This window comes from Lutra lutra, chromosome 3 (assembly GCF_902655055.1).
Source record: "Lutra lutra chromosome 3, mLutLut1.2, whole genome shotgun sequence".
NCBI lineage: Eukaryota > Metazoa > Chordata > Mammalia > Carnivora > Mustelidae > Lutra > Lutra lutra.
The window spans coordinates 124,374,773-124,396,362 of NC_062280.1; the positions used below are offsets into that span (position 1 = coordinate 124,374,773).

General features: G+C 42.3%; 1 protein-coding gene across 3 annotated transcripts in view; it reads right to left on the reverse strand.

The window, feature by feature from the left end:
* Window positions 1–5,106: 5,106 nt before the first annotated feature.
* The window catches only part of USP12 (ubiquitin specific peptidase 12), a 102,332-nt gene continuing 85,848 nt past the window's right edge, over window positions 5,107–21,590 (reverse strand). For all 3 annotated transcript variants that reach the window (XM_047722989.1, XM_047722992.1, XM_047722991.1), the window contains 3 exons: window positions 12,253–12,450; window positions 9,649–9,727; window positions 5,107–8,290 (listed from right to left, as the gene is read on the reverse strand). In XM_047722989.1, coding sequence (XP_047578945.1) covers window positions 8,189–8,290; window positions 9,649–9,727; window positions 12,253–12,450 — 379 coding nt within the window. In that variant the 3' untranslated portion in view covers window positions 5,107–8,188. The remainder of the gene's footprint in view (window positions 8,291–9,648; window positions 9,728–12,252; window positions 12,451–21,590) is intronic.

Here is a 21,590-nt window from a genome sequence, read left to right on the forward strand (position 1 = left end):
TAACTCATTCTACAAGGCCAGCATTACCCTGACACCCAAGCCAAAGATAATTCCAAAAACTACAGACCAGTATCCCTTAAAATATTCATGCAAAAGTCATGTACAAAGTACTGACAAAGCAAATTCAACAGCATATTACAGGGACTGTATACTAAGACCACATGGGACTTACTCCCAAAATGCAAGGATTGTTCAACATACGAAAATCACTATAATACATTAACAAAGCAAAGCCAAAAAAAAAAAAAAAAAGTCTTTTCACAAAACTCAATACCTTTTCTTGATACAAACACTCAAACTACAGATAAGAAACTTCTTCAACCTGAAAGCCATACATGAAAAACGTCCAGCTAACATCACACTCAGTGGTGCAAGGTTGAAAGCTTTTTCTCTAAGATCAGGAACAAGGCAAGGATGCCTGATTTCACCACTTTGATTCAATGCAGTACTGAAAGTTCTAGCTGGAGCAATAAGGCTATTGCCTTATTATATAAGAAATAAAAGACATACAAATTTGAAAAAAATGAAGTAAATTTTTCTATTTGTGAATAATGTGATCTTGGATGTAGAAAACCCCAAAGATTGCCCCACAAACTGTCAGAATAAGCAAACTCAGCAACGTTGCATGACATAAAATCAACACACAAAAATCAGTTGCTTTTCTATACACTAACGATAAACAATCCGAAAAAGAAAATTAACAATCCATTTAGAATACCATCAAAACAACAAAATACTTAGGAATAAACTTAACCAAGGAGGTGAAAGATTGTTACATTGAAAACTATAAATAAATATTGCAAAAAGAAATGAAAGCAACACAAATAAACAGACATCTTCAAGGAAGACAAATTCAATGCAATCCTGCTCAAAATCTCAACAGCAGGGGCGCCTGGGTGGCTCAGTGGTTTAAAGCCTCTGCCTTCAGCTCAGGTCATGATCTCGGGGTCCTGGGATCGAGCCCCGCATGGGGTTCTCTGCTCGGCAGGGAGCCTGCTTCCCCCTCTCTCTCTGCCTGCCTCTCTGCCTACTTGTGATCTCTGTCAGGTGGATAAATAAAATCTTAAAAAAAAAAAAATCTCAACAGCAACTTTTGCATCTTTTTTTTTTTTTTAAGTCCTAAAATTCATATGAAATTTCACGGGTCCCTGAATAGGTAAAAAATCTTGAAAATGAACAACAAAGGTGGGGGCCTCATACTTCCTGATTTTAAAACTTCCTACAGGAATAAAAAGTGTCACGGTGGCATAAGAACAGACATATTGACAGTGGAAGAAAATAAATCCCCACATAGATGGCCAATCGACTTCTGATAAAAATGCCAAGATCATTCAATGGGGAAAGAACAGTCTTTTCAACAAGTAGTGCTGGATAAACCGGATATCCACATGTAAGACAACGAAGTGGGACCCTTACCTAATGCCATGTTAAAAAATTAACTGAAAATAGGAGCGCCTGGGTGGCTCAGTGGGTTAAGCCGCTGCCTTCGGCTCAGGTCATGATCTCAGGGTCCTGGGATCGAGCCCCGCATCGGGCTCTCTGCTCAGCGGGGAGCCTGCTTCCTCCTCTCTCTCTCTGCCTGCTTCTCTGTCTACTTGTGATCTCTCTCTGTCAAATAAATAAATAAAATAAAAAATTAACTGAAAATAGATCAAAGACTTAAATATAAGAGCTAAAACTCTAATAAAACTTTTACTAGAAAACAGAGGGGAATTTTTGTGACAGTGGATTTGGTAGTGATTTCTAGGATGTGACACCAAAGGCAAAAGAAAAAAAACGGATCCACTGGACTACATCAAAATTAAAAACCTGTGCATCAAAGGATATGATCTGTAAGACAGTGAAAAGAAAAGGGAGAAAATATCTCCCTGGAAAGGGATTAATATTCAGCACTTAAAAAGAACCCCTACAAAGAATTCAATTTTTAAAAATACTGAACCCAATTTTAAAAACAAAGAGCTTGAATAGACAGTTCTCAGAAGAAGTTATACAAATGGCCAGGGAGCCCATGAAAATATGCTCAATGTCACTTGTCAGGGAAAGGCAAATCAAAATGGGCGCCTGGGTGGCTCATTGGGTTAAAGCCTCTGCCTTCTGCTCAGGTCGTGATCTCAGGGTCCTGGGATCGAGCCCCGCATTGGGCTCTCTGCTCAGCGGGAGCCTGCTTCCTCCTCTCTCTCTCTGCCTGCCTCTCTGCCTACTTGTGATCTCTGTCTGCCAAATAAATAAATAAAATCTTTAAAAAAAAAAAAAAAAAAAACCACAGTGAGATCCTCTCACACCAGTTGGGACGGCCACTACCAAAAACATTCCAGGGAAGTGGAGACAGCTGTTGGCGGGGATACACAGAAACTGCTGTGCTGGGGCATCACCGGTGGGGAATGTAAAGGCGTGTATAAAAACAGCATGGAAAAGTTCCTTAAAAAGCTAGAACAGGGGCGATGGGTGGCTCAGTGGGTTAAGCCGCTGCCTTCGGCTCAGGTCATGATCTCAGGGTCCTGGGATCGAGTCCCACATCGGGCTCTTTGCTCACTAGGGAGCCTGCTTCCCTCTCTCCCTCTCCGCCTGCCTCTTTGTCTACTTGTGATCTCTGTCAAATAAATAAATAAAATCTTTAAAAAAAAAAAAGCTAGAACAGGGGTGCTGGGTGGCTCAGTTGGTTAAGCGTCTACCTTTGGCTCAGGTCATGATCGCAGGGCCCTGGGATTGAGTTCCCGCTTCAGGCTCCCTGCTCAGCGAGGCGTCTGCTTTGCCCTCTCCCCCTCCACCCATTCATTCTCTCAATCTTTCTCTCCCTTACCCTCTCTCTCAAATAAATAAAATCTTGGGGGTGAAAAAAGGTAAAATAGAATTAAGTGGTCCAGCTATCTCTTGTATAGACTTGAAAGAGCTGAAGTCAAGGACTCGGGTATTTGTCCATCCGTGTTCATAGCGGCTTCACCACCCAAATGTCCAAGAGATGAATGGATAAAAATGTGGCATGCTATGAAGTATTACCAAGTCCTAACAAAGGAGATGCTGACATGTGCCTCAACATGAAGATTAAACAAGTTACGTAAGTGCAGTGAGCACCGTTAAGTGCAGCGAGCGAGACACGAAAGTATAAATATTATAGGATTTGAGTGAGTGACCTACAGCAGGCAAAGTCATAAAGAGAGAAAGCAGAAAAGGAGTTACTGGGGCCAGGGGAGGGGAGGTATTATTTAATGCATACAGAGTTTCTGTTTGGGAAGATGAAAAATCCTAGAAATCAATGGTATTGACAGTTGCAGAACATTGTGAATGTGCTTAATGTCACTCCACTGCACTTAAAAATGGTTAAAATGGAGGCACCTGGGTGGCTCAGTTGGTTAGGCGTCTGCCTTCGGCTCAGGTCATAATCTCAGGGCCCTGGGATCGAGCCCCGCATCAATCTCCCTGCTTAGCAGAGAGCCTGCTTCTCCCTCTCCTGTGGCTGCTGCCTTCCCTCCTTGTGCTGTCAAATAAATAAAATCTTAAAAAAAATGGTTAAATGCCAAACTGTTATGTCGTGTGTTTTTTCCACAATAAAACACTCTGATAATGACAGCCACAGTGAAGGGCTGGGCCACGAAGTTCTACCTACTTGAAACCTGGATCTACTACGTTCCAGCTGAGTGACTGTGGGAAAATGCCTCCACTTTGGAGAGTTTTAGTTTCTTCTTTTAAAATGAGGGTTTCACATATCCATGGAGGTCACTGTCAAGATCTAAAGTAAAATGCTGAGTATACCAACAGCCTATCATGCCATCAACCAACAAATGATGGGTTGTTATTGTAGCAACTCTGGAAATAAAAAAAAGTAGTATGTTATCACAGAAAACAAACGAGGGGCGCCTGGGTGGATCAGCTTGTTAAGTGACTGCCTTTGGTTCAGGTCATGATCCCAGGGTTGGGGGATCGAGCCCCACATTAAGCTCCTTGCTCAGCGGGGAGTCTGCTTCTGCCTCTGATCTCCTCCCCTCTCATGTCTCTTTCAGTCTCTCCCTCTTTCTCAAATAAAAATAAAATATTTTTTAAAAAATTAAAAAGAAAACACAAATGCACAAAGGTTAAAAAAAAAAAGCTTCAAAAGAAGAGAAACAGGTACTGGGTAACAAAGGAACTTGAATAAAGGGAGGGGCAGTCTTGGCTTTGCAACAGTTCCCGAGAAGCTCTCGGGAGTACAGACAATTTCATTTATTAAAGTTTCCACACAAGGTGTGTGATACAGATGTTTAGAAGAGAGAATGCCACCTAAGGTCCCCAGTGATGATCTAGTTCACCCATTACTGCACTCCTTCAGAGAGATGAATACACCAGAGTGTTTCCGGGATGGTCACCCAAGAGCGAGGGAGGTGGATTACACAGAAAGGCAGGATTGGCGCCTACTTACTGAGTCACTGAGCGGGGGAGCGGGGCTTTGAGTACTCCAGCACAGGGGGAATACCCCCAACATACCGATTTTGCTACACTGGGAGGGACAAGGAGTGCTAAAAATGCTACCTTTTAACCTATTTGCCCCTCTCAGGTTCTGTGATCCTAAATTTACATTTTTAAGCTTGAGATTTGGGGACAGACAGTGCTACTATGGAAAGACAGATGCGAGATACGTGAGGATCACACGCAGGCACGTGACTGTTTTACACGTGCAGAAAAGGCTGTTCTGGGACAATCTCTTTGGGTAACAGAGGGAGTAAGTTCGCAGCGAAAGCAGTAAGGCCGTTCTCCAAGTGTATCCAGTTGAACTGGAACCACCCAGGTGTAAGGGGCACCGTGTCTAGGCAGTCGAAGAAACCCTAACTTTTGACTCTCCAAAAACTTAACTATTCTGAGTCTACTGTTGTCCTGTTACCGATAACATCCGCAGGCCACTGACACACAGTTTGTATATGTTTTATATACTGTGTTCTGACAATAGAGCTAGAGAAGATGTTAAGAAAAATCCTAAGAGAAACCATGTTCACAGTACTACGTTCATCGAAAAAAATCCACTTACAAGTAGACCCACACAGCCCAAACTTCCATGTTGTTCATGGGTCAACTCTTGTTTAATTCGCAAAGACATTTTAGGCAGAAAGGAAAAAAAAACACTCAAAAGCCCACAAGCACAAATAAACCAACTTTAATAGATATTATTTTGTATTTATATAGCGCCTTCTTCAAGAACCTTAGATGCTTTACAGACATTATATCTAATTAATCCCCACAACAACCCTGTGAGGTAGGTATTACTCCCATTTTACAAGATAGGGAGACTGAAGCACAGAGAGGTTAAGTGACTTGCCCAAGGTCACACAGTTAAACTGAAGAGCCAGGACCTGAGCGCCTTAGCCTCCCGGCTCCCAGTTAAATACCTCATGAGAGAATCTTTAATGAAAATGTCCTTAAAGAAAGTATCAAGAGTAGTATGTTATGAAAGTGAGGTCTTTCTACTGCCATCACCAAAAAGAAAAGAACCCGATATGATGGTTAGAGGCAACAAGACCCATATATTACACATGTCCTTTTTTCCCTTTTCCTGAAGTCTCACGGTTCCTGTCTTAAGCAATCTTCTAAAGGTAAAGTTTCCAAGACAGAAGCCATAGGACTTAGCAGTGAGACTTAATTTAGAATATTTATTTTCAGTTACGATAATTTATAGAAATTTTTATTCCAATATACAAAAAATATGGGACAGCCATCCCAACAAACATGTACATGGTTAGAGAGCAGTCAGCCACCCTTTACAACCTACCCCCGCCCTTCATTCCAATCACAGTCAACCAACACACAACCTCACAATGCTTTCTAGATGGGTCATTTTTCTTACTAAATACCTGCATTCTCCCCCCCCAACCCTAACCCTTTGTTTTCAAAGTATACTGAATTTCTGATAAGCTTCAAAACGTTTTATGTAGATGCAACTGTACTAAGAGTAAAAAAGAAACTGAGAACCATCACCCCACAGTCCCTCCCCGGACAAATCATACTATTAAACACGGTGTAGATGTGAACAGTGTGTGACTACCAAAGAGCTCAATAAAAATGCTAGAACTTGCTTTAATAGATTTAACCTTGCTTTTACTGTATTTTTTTAAAATGCAAAATGTAGAAACAAACACAGCGTAGTATTCCAATGCTGTACCTCTATGCAAATGACTTCATCTATCTCTCTTATCCATGCTGTGGCCTGACTCAAGTGAAGACTGCCTCAGACTCTTTACGTCTCTCTGCGCTGAACGCTGCAGAAACACAGCCTCGAGTTCCAAGACAATTTGGTTTAAGCCCTCAAAATAAAAAAATGTATCCACTTCCACATCTGTGACCTTCCCCACATTCTCGGTCATGATTCTCTGTGCAATGTAGTCATCAGGCAGGCTACGTAATTTGTACAAACCCACTCCAGCCAGCGTAAGATTTTAGCAACTATAATCTTAAAAAGCAAGTTGTCAAAATACATCATTTTCTCCCAGCACATCTGTTGAAACAGCCCGATTAGCCAAGTGACCCTGTTAAAGATCAGTTCATGGAACGAGTAGGTGAAGTCATTTCCTGAGCTAAAAGATACAGATAATAAATGTTAATAAATAGCAGCAGACAAAAAAGTTGTTTTTTTTTTCATATTCAACAGTATTAGTCAAAGAAGTTTAGAAAATTACAGCAATTAAAAAAAAATCACTTCCTAAAGGGACTTAAAGAACATCCAAGGCCTGATCGCTGTGATTTGGACTCTGTATTCAATTATCTCCTGCATATTACATTTGGCCACCGTCAGACAAGTTACTGATGCATGGAAAAGTGTCGACTGCCATGGTTCACGTGCATTTGACATGACATATATTACTTCTTCAAACTCCCAACAGAAGAAAGTCTTAACAAATGCAAAGTGTAATCTCTGAACACTCTTCCAGTAAGGTTTGTGAAGATGGAGGGAGGGGGTGGGGGGAAGAGAAAAGGACTTGCTCCGTGTGTTCCCGGCCTGCGCCACAAACACTTCATCTTCGTCGGGTGTGTGCAGCGAGCCTCGGGGGCTGCTGGGGGTTCTGACAGATTACTTCTTTCCCGGGTAAAGAATGACATTTGAAAAGAACATAACTGCTACGACACCAATTTTCCAAGCACGGTCTCATCTTGAAACGTCAGAGAACTTGAGAGTGCTCAGGACTGGTGAGCCCCCATGGGGCCACACCTTCCTTCATCGTTCCAATTGTGACAGGGAGTTTCTGATAGTTTTATATGGTACTGGGATTAAAGCTGAACAACTGATTTATAAACTCTAACAAAAGGACAAATATTAGCCAGAGATATCAGTTCCTCCTGAAAAAGATTATTTACCTCCTCTCGTCGCAAATTTTTCTTCAGGTATCCTACGACTTTAAAATAGAGTTTAAAATTCACCTTCAAAATAGAAACAAACAAAAGGACTAGTTAAACTGACAAAAACTAATAAAAATATGCTCAAATTTACTGACAGAATCATGGGCACTTCACAAAATACTTAAGACTCTACCAGTTTTAAGTAAAATAAATAAGAAAAAAATTATAATTACAAAGCCAGTCTTTCCCCTTGGGGAAACAAAAAGCCACTTTTGACCAATTGTTCCCTACATATACATATACTGTATATTATTATAAGCTTCTTCAGAGAAGCAAAACATATTTGCCTTCCTGACACTGGATTCTAGTGATCTGAGTTCTGACATCAGGAAGGCAACCGCAAGTGTTGGGCCCAAATGAAGTTCTGGTTTACACTTGAAAAGACCACCGAATATTCCTTCTGTGTGGCTTCAACACGGGCAAATTTACGCAGTGTGTTCAGTGTGATCTCCTTAAATGATCAATACAACTTAGCACGGATTCCTAGTCTTTCTACTGCACCCCCAAGGAGTTCAAATCATTACTGGTGCAATTAATAAAGAGAAATGCATATCAATTACTGGAAGGCTGTTTTACAAGAGGAGCTGCTATCTCTGATTTCACTTCCTTGTTGTGTGGAACTGCACAGACAGCATGATACCTGAGCAAATAAATCAACTACCATGATAGGAAGAGCGTGTTAATCCACAGTCTTTGCTTTATTGTGTGCAAAGTGTGCGACTGCCCCCTGAGCTTCCTGCATTTCTCTTGTCTTGAAAAATCAGTGCTTGATCCTTTCCAAAATAACCAGAGAAGAAATGAGGCAGAAAGTATCTCTTCATCACGGTCTCGCTCAGTCCCGAGACTGATAGAAAAGGATGTAACCAGACTCTGAGTTCTTTGAGATATCTGATGTCAACCCGTAGAATTCTTCAATAGCTTGTGCATCTATTTTCTGTGAGGCAAAATGGAAATATTAGTACAGAAATGAGCTCTACAGTCCAGTAAAGTCTTCCACATTTCTTAGAATCGTGCCTCTTCATTTTCCTGTTTATAAAACAGCTCTGCACGAGATGGCTTAAGTTAAAAAAAACTGATCATGCCCAGTATTGGTGAGAATATGCAGCAAACAGGGCTCCCACATGTAGCTGGCAGGAAGGCAGAATGGAACGGAGACCCTGGGGAAATGTTTAGCACTATCTTGTAAGGCTGAACACACAACTACCCTTCGATCCAGCAAGTCTATTCCTAGAGAACAGAATTACCTGACTCATATGAAACCACCAATTCCCAACCATTTGTGACCTATAAAAATGGCAATTTCTTATGGTCCTACCTTTTACCCAAGAAAAATGAGTGCATACGTCCAGCATTAGATAGGGGTGATCGAGGCAGTTTTATTGATAATAGTCAGGAAGGGATAAAAAGGCAAATTTCTAACTTGTTATATTCTTACAATGAGAAATTACAGAGCAATAAAAAAGAACCACTACTATAGGCAGCAAGAATGAACTGCTAGATACAAAAGAAGTCACACTGGAGGAGTCCATTTATAGTCAAACAGAGGCAAAACTAATCATAATGATAAGTCATCAATAGTGGGTTCAGAGGACGCTGGGGAGTGGGAGGGAAAACTGTGAAGACTGACGGGGAAGAGGATAAGGGGGCTTATCGACGGGTGTTACAAATGTACTCTCCCTTGATCTGGAGAGTGGTTACAGAGTGTGTATGTGCACATACATAGGTGTGTGTGCAAACCCACACATTAAAAAATTCAAGTGCTGGGGCACCTGGGTGGCTCAGTGGGTTAAAGCCTCTGCCTTCGGCTCAGGTCATGATCCTAGGGTCCTGGGATCGAGCCTTACATCAGGCTCTCTGCTCGGCGGGGAGCCTGCTTCCTCCAATCTCTCTCTCTGCCTGCCTCTCTGCCTACTTGTGAGCTCTGTCAAATAAATAAATAAAATCTCTAAAAGAAAAAAATTCAAGTGCTGCTTTAGATCCATATACTTTCTGTATGTGTATTATAGCTCAATCATTTTTTTTTTTAGACAATGAAAGGATTTTTAAAACTAGTTCTCTTGTGAAAAGCTTTTCTTTGTTTTACTCTATGCATTTTGAAGGTCACCTGACCATTCAAGCATTGGGGTTGGCTGTCGGGGAGTAAGAAGTAGGAATCCGACTACAATCTGAAAACCTCAACAATTATCCAATATTCATCACCTGTCATATGAATGAGAGGCTGGGAGAAAAAAACAGGAGAGTAAAATACACACACAACTTTGAAGAAAAATAAGAAATTCAAGAACTACTTACTTCTACAATGTCGTCATCAAACAATAACCAAAAATCATGACTCTTAACTATTGCAATATAATGTCCTCGATTGGGACCACTAAAACAAAGAGAAAGAGAAGTTAATTATATACAATGTTTATTAATACCACTCTTCTATGCTCTTGACGTCATGTTCTATAAAGGAGAATAACTAAAACCGATGAAAATACTCCTTATCTATTCCTCCCCAAAATATCAAGCTACAATGATGTGAATTGGCATTCAATTTTATAATCAAATCATTAGTACTCTACTTTGAGAGCTATAACCAGCATTCTATTTACATAAAGCTATACTATTAAAATTTTTGTTGTCTTTGTAATAATTTTTTAATTATAATGTTTAAAATAATTTTCAAATTTGCTTCTCTGAAAAATTTAAATATATGTTTTAGCATTTGGGAGAGAGAGGATCGAGGGTCAGAGCCCCCTGAGTTAAACTACAGAACATATGTAGAATTTTTTCTAAGTTTTATTCCCTTGGCCATAGTTTTTCTCTTGAGGAAAAATACCATGTGATGCCTAAAAAAACACGTATCACATCTATAGTTCTGAAATCAAGCTTGACCATCAGAAACTTCTTTAAAAACAAATGACATTTTGCTAGTATTATTAGTGCTATTTTTAAGTACCTGGATCTTAGTCATTATAATTCTTGGAATTGCCTCTGCAGCTCATTTTAAACAAATCTGGAATTAAGAAATCTAGAAAATGCATTAAAATGCAGGTAGGTTTTTGTTTTTGTTTTTTTCAAAAAAATCCTTTGCTTTATAAAGGACATGGCAAGGATTTTAACCTCTTGCAGATTAAGTTTAACTCATTATAAAAGCTTCTATATAATTCTTTAAGTTATAATTCTATTACAATTATTATATTATAGAATTTGAGATAATTTTCAACACAAAGTGCTGTTTATGGTGATCAGCAACATCAGATAATAGAATAAGAACCCTCCCATGTGTCCCTGCCTTGGCTCCTCTGATTATTAGGTGAGACGAGTACCTCAGGTGACAAACGACAAAAACAAGAGTACTGCTCTTTCTCCACAGAAGAAAATACCTCAGAACCTTTTTTTTTTAAAGGCTTTTAATACTAGAAAAAACTTAAAAAAAAAAAAAAATACTTCCCCATTCCTATAGGATTCATCTAGAGTCTTGTGTTTTATAGTGAGAGGGTAAGAATTTTTTTTTTTTTAAATTTTAAGGTGGTGAACATAAAGAAAAATATCAGAAAGGCTGAGGAACAGAGCCAGAGAGGAAAGGAGGCGGGTGGGCTGAAGACCCTTGGGTGTGAGACTGAAAAGGGTAGCAGCCTTTTCCTCTGGCAGAGAGGCAGTCTGAAGGACAAAAGACAAATGTTCACTACAGAAACTAGTAAGAGAAGAAAGGCTGATAAACTTCGCCCTACGAGCTGTGGCTTGGGGACGTGCATCCTGAACATAAGACATGCTCCGTGCAGTATGGTATGAATGCATCATGTGTGCTAGTAACTGCTGCTTGCTGTGGGGGTCAGAAAGGCACCTACAGCCTCCTGGCCTGAGGACAACGTGAGTACAGGAGAGAACCCTCCAAGAACACCTTACGGGGCCCCATACGATATAAAAGCGGAGTTGCAGGGGTAGCGCAACCTACAGGCTTCACCCAGGAGAGGGGGCAGCTGGGAGGAGGTGGGCTGAGGAAGTTGGTTACAGTGGAGCTGGGCCCTGAGACGGGCTGAAAGGATCACACGCACCAAGTCCGCAAGCACCTGTCGGAAATCTACTAGATGCCAGACACGCAGGAGCAGGACCACAGGAGCTGGACAGCACAGGCTTGCTAGCAATGAGCATCATCCGCGGCAAGGATGCGGGCAAAGTAAACCCTTTACACTCTCATATGAAACGTAACTACGAGTAAATCTGGTAAGTAGAAAATAAGATTTGAAAATGTTTTTAATCTTTTGTTAATGGGCAGATCACTTCCTGTTTTAAGAAATGCCTGTTCTGCTAATGGAGACGGCCCAAACACACGCCAGTACGGAGCAGGGAGTTACTGCGGGCAGGACGCATCCAGCAGCTGGGTGAACACAGAGGCGTGGCACCAAATGGAGCAGGGCTGGATGAGAAGGGCACCCAGGACGGCTTTCAGAGAGGTCTGAGGAGGCCAGGAGGGGAAGAAGGCAGGGGGAATTGCAGTGAGAGAAGAATAAGGAGTCGGGGAGGGAGCCCAGCTGTGACCAGGAATCTCAGAGCTCACGGTTTTGTGAGCAGAGCAGTTCCAGGAATCCCAGCATCATTTAAGCAGAGGGAAACTTAAGAACTGTCCCCGAATTTGAAGAGGCTATGGCACAGTTAAGTTAGGATGTGAAAAGGTACTATAAGGGTGTCGTTAAGAATACAGTAGCAGCAGCTAAGTGATTTGCATACCCCCTTTAACCATAACACCGCGGCAGGCTGTTAATAGGACTGCATTTTGCATAAGAGAACGTGGACATTCAGGGGGTACCGTACGAAGCCACGCCAGACACAAAGGGCAGGCACAGAACATCCTGCACGCCTGCCCCACAGAGAGAGACCCTGGCCCGCGCGGCCCACGGCTGCGGTTACCTTCCACAGTGAACCACCACGGCGACAAGGTCGTACATTCTGTCAGGATTGGTCGCATCACCAGAGGTGTTAAACAGACGAAGTTCTAAAGGAAACACTACCCGGTAAGACAATTTTGTGTATCGATGCAGCTGATCCATGTATTTAAACCTCTTCAGGTGCAGAGCCAGAATCATGGGCAGTTTTTTAACTTTCATCCTATTCAAATAAACACGGAAACAAAATTTCAGGAAAGGCATTCGGACCATGTCTTTAAAAGAACGCTCAAACTTTCTGATTCCATTAACAGGTCACGGAAAGTGTGAGTAGCCTAGCACTGGCCACTTTTGCGTATTCCTACCCGTTTTTACATCAGCGAAGCAACATTCTGAATGTCTTGCAACGATCCCACCCCACCCCACCATCACCAAACGACGTAATAGGACTTTGGACTCCATACAGCTTCAAAACAGATGGACTGGCCTCAGTCTTTTGTTCAGAAATCTGTATTCTGAAATACAGGCCCCCAGGATCGGGCTAACTGCACAGGAACCGATACGATGGGTGGAGGAAAAGCAGTTCCTCACAGCTGCTGACTCCTCTGGATGTGCGTGGGGACCGAGAGGGGCTTGCTCCATCGGTCTGTATAACTCACTAACGGGTGGAGGACAGGCGCAGTGAGAAAAGCATTACTAAAGACCATTCTGTGAAAGGTGTTTGCCAGAGGTAGATAGCTCCGGATGAAGAATGAGGACTACATGTATTCTAGAATGGGAGTTAAATGACCTGCAAACTTAGGAGATAAGTTTTTAACTGTAAAACAACTGGCCATCTTCCACATTCTAGACAATCTTTAGTATGCCCTTCAGTGCCATTTCTCCCTGGCACGACCTCTGCACCTCTACTTCATCTAACGGAAGTTTATTCTTCTGAAGGCTCAACTCACATTGTAACCGCTGGCAGCAGTACCTCCTCCCTTCAATCCCCCATCGGCACTTTGCGGAGTCACTGTGGGTGTGTACGGTTTATTACACCATAAAATATTTAGATGACTGTGGGTCTTTCTCTTCTTCTAGGATCTGAAATCTTGACAGGTAGAAACCCCCCCCCCCCATTTTATTTCTCTATCGAACAACACGCCTGGCACATGACAGATACTTGACAAATGTAGCGGAACCGAATTTTCTATGTGTTCAATGAAGCAAAACGCTTTTCATAATTAAAAAATAAAATTTACTAAGCCAGTGTCTCTAATGAAATGAAAACAAAAATCATTTTGTAGCATTATAGTAAATCTGCATCCTACAAATCTTAAATGTGGGCAGCTTATTATTCCAGAAACATTTACTATTCTACCCTGACCTCTGAAAAAGATGAGTAAGAATAAACATAAACAGATAATCATTCCTGGAAAGAAATCCAGCAGTGTAAGAGTCTTTATGGTCTTTGCCTCAGTAATCCCACTTCTAGAAGGGAATTATATCATCTCAAATACAAGACTTCTCAAAAAAAAATTTCTAGAGTTATCTTATATTGTGAAAAACTGGAAAAATCCAGGAGACAGGCGTGTCACAGAGATACTGTGAGTTCAGTTTCAGACCACCACAGTTAAGTAAATATCGCAATACAGCCAGTGAAATGAAATTTTTGGTTTCCCAGTGCATACTAAAGTTAGATTTACACTATACTGTTATCTATTAAATGCACAACAGCATTATATCTAGAAAAACAATGCAGATACGTTAATTAAATTGCTAAAAAAGGCAAACCATCATCTAAAACTTTAACAAGTCATAATCTCTCTGCTGGGGACGAGGGTCCTGGCTCCCTGCTGATGGTGGCTGACTGATGAAGGCAGTGCCACTGCAGGCTGGTGGGGGCTGTGGCAATTTCTTAAAAGAAGACAAGAAAGTCTGCCACATCGACTGGCTCTTCCTTTCATGGAGGATTTCTTTGTAGCATGGGACGCTGTTTGAGTGTTTCACCCACAGAATTTCTTTCAGAATTAGAGTCAGTCCTCTTAAACCCTGCTGCTGCTTTCTCAGCTAAGTTGATGTAAGATTCTAAATCCTTTGTGGTCACTGCAACAGTCTTCACGGCATCTCCATCGGGAGCAGATTCCATCTCAAGAATCCACTTTCTTGGCTCATCCACGAGAAGCAGCTCCTCATCCGCTCAAGTCTGATCATGAGACAGCAATAGTGCGGTCCCATCTTCCCGCCCCACTTCTAACTCCAGTTCTCTTGCTGTCTCCACCACCTCTGTGGTGACTGTCTCCGTGGACACCCTGAACCCCTCCAAGTCCTCAGGGACGATGGGAACTAACTTCTTCCAAACTCCAAACAAATGTGGATATTTTGACCTCTTCAGATTGTTCTTAATAGTATCCCATTCCAGAAAGGATTCAATGGACTTTGCCCGGATCCATCAGAGGAATCACTTTCTAGACAGCTAGAGCCTTATGAAATGTATTTCTTAAAGAATAAGACTGGAAAGTCAAGATGACTCCTTGATCCGTGGGCTATGCAACAGATGTCCTGTCAACAGCCATGAAAACACTCATCTCATTGCACATCTCCATCAGAGCTCTTGGGAGACCAGGCGCAGTATCAGTGAGTGAGCAGCAGTATTTGAAAGAATTTTTTTTCTGAGCAGCAGGTCTTAAACAGTGGGCTTCAAATATTTAATAATGTTATAAACAGATGTGCTGTCACCCAGGCTTCATTGTTCCATTTCTACAGCACAGGCAGAGTAGGTTTAGAGTAATTCTGAAGGGCCCTAGGATTTTCTGAATGGTCAGTGAGCCCTGGCTTCAGGTGAAGTCACCAGATGCATTAGCTCCTAACGTGAGAGTCAGCCTGTCCTCTGAAGCTGTGGAGCCAGCACTGACTTCTCCTCTCTAGCTCTGAAAGTCCTCAACGGCATTTTCTTCCAGTAGAAGGCTGTCTTTGTCTACACTGGAAACCTGCTGTGGTGTGCAGCCGCTTTCATTGCTGTGGTAGCTGGACCTTCTGAAGAACTCGCCGCAGCTTCTCCCCCAGCCCTTGCTGCTTCATGTTGTACTTTCTGTTACGGAGCTGGTTCTTTCCTTCAACCTCATGGACTAGCCTCTGCAGCTTCAGACTTTCCTCTGCAGCTTCCTCACCTCTCTCGGCCCTCCCAGAATCACAGAGACCTAGGGCCTTGCTCGGGGTCAGGCTTTGGCTTAAGGGAATGCTGGGGCTGGTTTGCTCTTCTCTCCAGACCACTCGAACTTTCTCCGTATCAGCAACAGAACTGTTTTTACTTTCTTATCATTCATATGCTCACAGGAGTAGCACCTTTAATGTCCTTCAAGACTGTTTCCTTTGCACATCCGACCTGGCTGATGTTTGGCACAAAAAACCTAGCTTTTAGTCTACGTTGGCTTTCAATATGCCTTCCTCCCTAATCTTAACCATTTCTAGCTTTTGATTCAAAGTGAGAGACATGTGACTTTTCCTTTCACTTGAGCACTTAGAGACCACTCTAGGGCTACTAACTGGCCTCATTTCAACTTTGTTGTGTCTCAGGGAACAGAGGGGCCAGAGGAGAGGAGAAGAGGTGGGGGAATGGCCAGTGGACAGAGCAGTCAGGACACACACATGTATCAGGTAAGCTCATCATCTTATATGGCATGGTCTATGGTACCCCCAACAATTACAAGAGTGACATCAAAGATCACTGATCACAGATCACTGTAACAAATGTAATAATGAAAAAGTCAGAAATACCATGGGAATGACCAAAATATGACATAGAGATGTCAAGTCAGCAAATGCCATCAGAAAAGGGGCATTACTAGACTTGCTTATCTCAGGGATGCCATAAACCTTCAACTTATTAAAAAAAAAATGCAGTATCTGTAAAGCACAATAGAGCAAGATATGCCTGTACCTACACCCACCTTACACAAGCCCCTTTATGCAAAAGGGAACCAGCACCAACTCATTTTTATTTCTTTTCAGTGTTCCAGCATTCAATGCTTATGAACTACACCCAGTGCTCCATGCAGTATGTGCCTTCCATAATACCCACCACCAGACTCATCCAACCCCCCACCCTCCTCCCCTCCAATACCCTCAGTTTGTTTCTCAGAGTCCACAGTCTCTCATGTTCTCCCCCAACTCCGATTTCCCCCCACTCACTTCTCCTCCCCATCTCCCAATCTCCTCCATGTTATTCCTCATGCTCCACAAGTAAGTGACACCATATGATAATTGACTCTCTCTGCTTGACTTATTTCACTCAGCATAATCTCTTCCAGTCCCATCCATGTTGCTACAAAAGTTGGGTATTCATCTTTTCTGATGGAGGTATAATACTCCATAGTATATATGGACCACATCTTCCTTATCCATTCATCTGTTGAAGGGCATCTTGGTTCTTTCCACAGTTTGGTGACTGTGAGTGTGGTGGAGTTATGGGCATTGGGGAGGGTATGGGCTATGGTGAGTGCTGTGAAATGTGTAAACCTGGCAATTCACAGACCTGCACCCCTGGGGATAAAAATATATTATATGCTTATAAAAAATTAAAAAATAAAAAATTTAATAAAATAAAGAACAGATCCATCACACACACAAAAAAAAAGAAAGAAAGAAAGAAATTAAAAATAGAGCTTCCCTATGACCCTGCAATTGCACTACTGGCTATTTACCCCAAAGATACAGATGTCGTGAAAAGAAGGGCCATCTGTACCCCAATGTTCATATCACCAACTCATTTTTGAGGCCAGCATGAACCTGACACCAAAACCTGACAGAGGTTTAAGAAAATTACAGACTAATGATACCCCTCATGATATTTCAAAGATAAGAAAATCAAGAGAACATTATTGAACTGAACCCAGCAACATATAAACCTTAGTCGGTGATGATACAATAGTTCTAAATGCAATGATGTTTTTTCCTCAGGTTCTTTCTAAAGACCAATAACTGTAAAAATGGAAAGATTCTTTATATTCCTAAATTAGCAAAGTAATAATAATAAATACGTAAGGGGCATCTTAAAATAATAGATCCATCCTTCTCCTCCTGAAGAAAAGAAACCTTGCCCCCACTTAAATTTTACAGAAATTTTACATCTTGGCAAAAAACGTATGCTTATCAGCAATGTGATTTTTTAAAAACAAGCATGTCCTCTTCCAACCTAATCCAAATATTTTTCTAGAAAATCAGGGATGGGCAGACTTATTTTTTTGGCAAAAATGCACTGCCCATGTTATACACCAGGTCACAAATCAAACCACTGTAAGAAGAGGCAGCAGCCACATCCTTCCTATTCAGGGTTTTATTAGCCAGAAGCAGACCCTGACCGGAGGGAGCCAAGAAGGAAAGGGAAGAAGCCAGCTAAGGATTCAGTCTCTGGAAAAGTCGCACAGGGGGCAGCTTCAGCTCTGAAGCTCTGAATTTCACTACTCTGCACAGACAGCAAGGTAACTGGGCTTTCGCACTCTCATCTCCATCCACTGGTCAAAGGCCACTGGGGGAAAGAAACTCTCGGGAGCTTCCTTCAGCAGCAGACCAATGAGAGTCCCCCGGAGAGGAGCCAGAGTGAGAGCATCCTCCAGGAGTGGGGGCGCTGGAGAATGGGGACTGTTTGCCACCATTACTGGACCGGAATTCCAGCTACTCCACTGAGGCAACAGACGGCCCCAGGAACACAGGTACCAGGTTCCAAAGCTGTCTGCTGTTTTGATTTTTCACCCCTCCCCCCCGGTCAAGAAAAGCCAGAAACCACTCTTTTAAAGTACATTTCCCCATCTGTATAAGCCCTGTGAGCCCAGCAAAGAGGGCTGTACTGTGAATGTGGGCCAAAGGGCACTAATAGGCAAACTCTGCCAGAGAGAAATTTAATATCCTAGCACAAGCACCTAAGAACTTAATAAAATTCTGTTGGGAGAGAAGTCTTTCTTTTTTTTGAAGATTTTTATTTATTTGGCAGAGAGAGAGAGAGAGAGAAGAGGGAGGGGAGCAGCAAAGAGAGAGGGAAAAGCAGGCTCCCCGCTGAGCGGGAGTGGGGGGGCAATCACAGGACCCTGGGATCATGACCTGAGCCAAAGGCAGACACTTAACTGCCTGAGCCACCCAGGCGCCCCAGCAGAGAAGTTCTGACCACACAGAAGAGTTTAGTAGTTGTACACACATGAAATACCATTATTCTCACATACTGTCCCATCCAGAAGGCCCACCTGGGGTAGGCAGGCTAAGGAGTGAGGGGAACAGAGGCTAGACTACAGGTGAGGAAGACACCAGATGACTGAGTTGTCAGCACTGAGAGGAAAGTCAGCCCCCGAAAGTCCCAAGAATGTCCCATGTTCAAATCCTAATGTGATGGTACTAGGAGGTAGGGCCTCGGGAGATGCTTAGGTCATGAGGTTGGAGCCCTATGGAATGGAACTGGTATCCTTATAACAGAGACCCTAGACAGTCTGCCAGCATCCTTCCACCACGTGAGGATGCAGTGTGAGAAGGCACCTTCGAGGAAGCAGGAAGAGGGCCCTCACGGGCACAGGGCATGCTGGCGCCTTGATTTGGGACTGCTAGCCCCCAGAACTCTTAAGGACACCCCTGCTGCTTATAACGCACCCAGTCTATGGTATCCTGTTACAGCAGGGTACATCCCAGGAGTGACTGGGCATGTGGCCACGACAAGGCTGCCAACATGACACTAGCCGTGACTAGGACCTGCACATGGAAGAATCGGATACGGAGCTGGTTGTGAAAATGGAGCAAAACGGAAGAATTTGCCCTCAGAAACAGGAAGGACCTCAATGACTAGACCAGAGTAGACGGGAGACAGAGGCCATGATACCTCGATGCTGCTGACCTGGGCACTGCACAGGTCTTCCCTGATGCCTCACATGGCCGGCCCCGGGCCTGGAAGTGAGAAGTGAAGAGAGGAAGGACGCGTAGCAGAGAACCAGTAGGCCGGCTCAGCCCCCTGTGCAGCCACTCACTGAACCCTGCTCTAAGGCAGAGAGGAGTGACAGCAGAGCAGCTTCAAAAACATCCCCCACCACCCCCACGCCCAGAGGACAGGAAAACACCCTCCAGTTCCCTGGGGGGAAAGCACTTTGCTTTTCCCCAGAGGCTTTATCCTCCCACTGGGTACCAGCTTCTGGCTGTTCACCTACGTCTGCCAAGCCGGTGTATACAGCCGTATACAGTTCAACAGGTGGGCCATGTAAAAGGAGTCCCTATGCAGATAAATGCTGCATAAAGCCAGATAAAAAGGTAAATTTCTCCTATTCTGTGAGTCTTCTCAGAGTCTGTAATATGAAGCATGAATAAATAATGAAGAGGAAATTTTATTATAGAGCGAATTCATTTGATCATGGAATATTTCTTTTATGGTAACATCTCCCAAAATCATTCTTCAGGATTCCAAGACTGAAACCTTTGGTTTTGAAGAACACATTGTCTGCATATAAAAACATATAGTCTGAATGAAGGCCATACCACATGCTTTTTTCTACCATGGTTAAAAAACACATAAACTTTACCATCTTAACCCTTTCTAAATATGTAGTATAGCAGTGTTTCTAATTAGCACCATTGTTGTGCAACAGATCTCTAGAACTTTCTCATCTTGCACACTGAAACTCTACACCCACTGAACAACTCTCCTTTGCCCCTCCCCCAAGACCCTGGCAACCAACATTTTACTTGTTGCTAAAAATGAGTCCTCATATAACTGAAGTCATCCAGAAATTGTCTTTTTGTGATTACAATGTGTCTTTTTGGCTTTTGTGATTAGCTTATTTTACTTAGCATAATACACTCAGGATCCACGTTGTGGTATAACCAAATGTCCTCCTGCTTTAAGGCAGAATAATATCCACTATATGTCCATCCCACATGTTCTTTATCCATTCATCTGTTGATGGACATTTAAGTTGTTTCCACCTCTTTGTTAATGTGAACACTACAGCAATAAACAAAGAAGTACATATAATCTCTTCGATACACTGTTTTCAAATTCTTTTGGGTGTGTATCTAGAAGCAAGAATGCTGGGTCATATGGTAATTCTGTTTTTAGTATTCTGAGGAACCTCCATACTGTTTTCCAAAGCAGCTGCACCACTTTACTTCCTACCAACAGTGTACAAGGTTCCAATTTCTCCCCGTTACCAACACTTATTTTCTTTTTCCAATGTGACCATCCTAACGAGTGTGAGGGGATACCTCACTGTGATTCTGATTTGCAGTTCCCTGATGATCTGTGACGTTAAGTGTCTCTTCATATGTTTGTTGGCCATTTGTTTATCTTCTTTGGAGAATATTCAAGTTCCTTGTCCATTTTTTTTTTTAAGATTTTGTTTATTTATTTGAAAGAAATCACAAGTAGGCAGAGAGGCAGGAAGAAAGGGGTGGGGCAGCAGGCTCCCTGCTGAGCAGAGAGCCAGATGCGGGGCTCGATCCCAGGACTCTGGGATCATGACTTGAGCCGAAGGCAGAGGCTTAACCCACTGAGCCACCCAGGCGCCCCTCCTTGTCCATTTTTAAATTGGGTCATTGGTTTATGTTGTTGAGCTATAGGAGATCTTCATGTGTTCTAGATATTAACCTCTTATCACATAGTGGTTTTCAAGTATTTTCTCCCATTCATGCATGTTTCACTCCATTTATTGTTTCTTTTGTTATGCAGAAGTTTTTGAGTTTTTTACGGTCCCGCCTATTTTTGCCTTTGTTGCTTATGCTTTCGGTGTCCTATTTAAGAAACGATTACCAAATTCAATGTCATGAAGATTTTCTCATGTGTTTCTTTTTTAAGGAGTTTTATGGTTGTGGCCTTACGTTTAGGTCTTTAATCCATTTTGAATTAAGTTCTGTATATAGTATAAGGGTCCAACTTCATTCTTTTGCATATGGATATCCAGTGTTCCCAAAATATGTGTTGAAGAGGCTGTACTTTATCTATTTGTAGCACTGGCACTCTTGGAGATCATCTGACTATATAAATGAGGATTTACTGCTGGGCTCTCTATTCTATACCACTGGCCTACATGTCTGTCTATATTGCTACTACCACACTGCTTCGATTACTGTAGCTCTATAATATGTTTTGAAGTTAAAAAGTAGAAGGTCTCCAGCTTTTTGAGATTGTTTTGGCTTTAAGAGTCCTTTAAGATTTCCCATATGAATTTTGGATGTTTTTTTTTTCCTATGTCATCAGAAAACTCAATTGAGACTTTGGTAGGCATTAAACTGAATCTGCAGACTGCTTTGGGTAGTATGACCATTTTAACATTAAGTCTTGCAATTCACAAACACAGAGTATCTTTCCATTTATTTGTTATCTTCTTTAATTTCTTTTAGCAATATCTTATAGTTTTT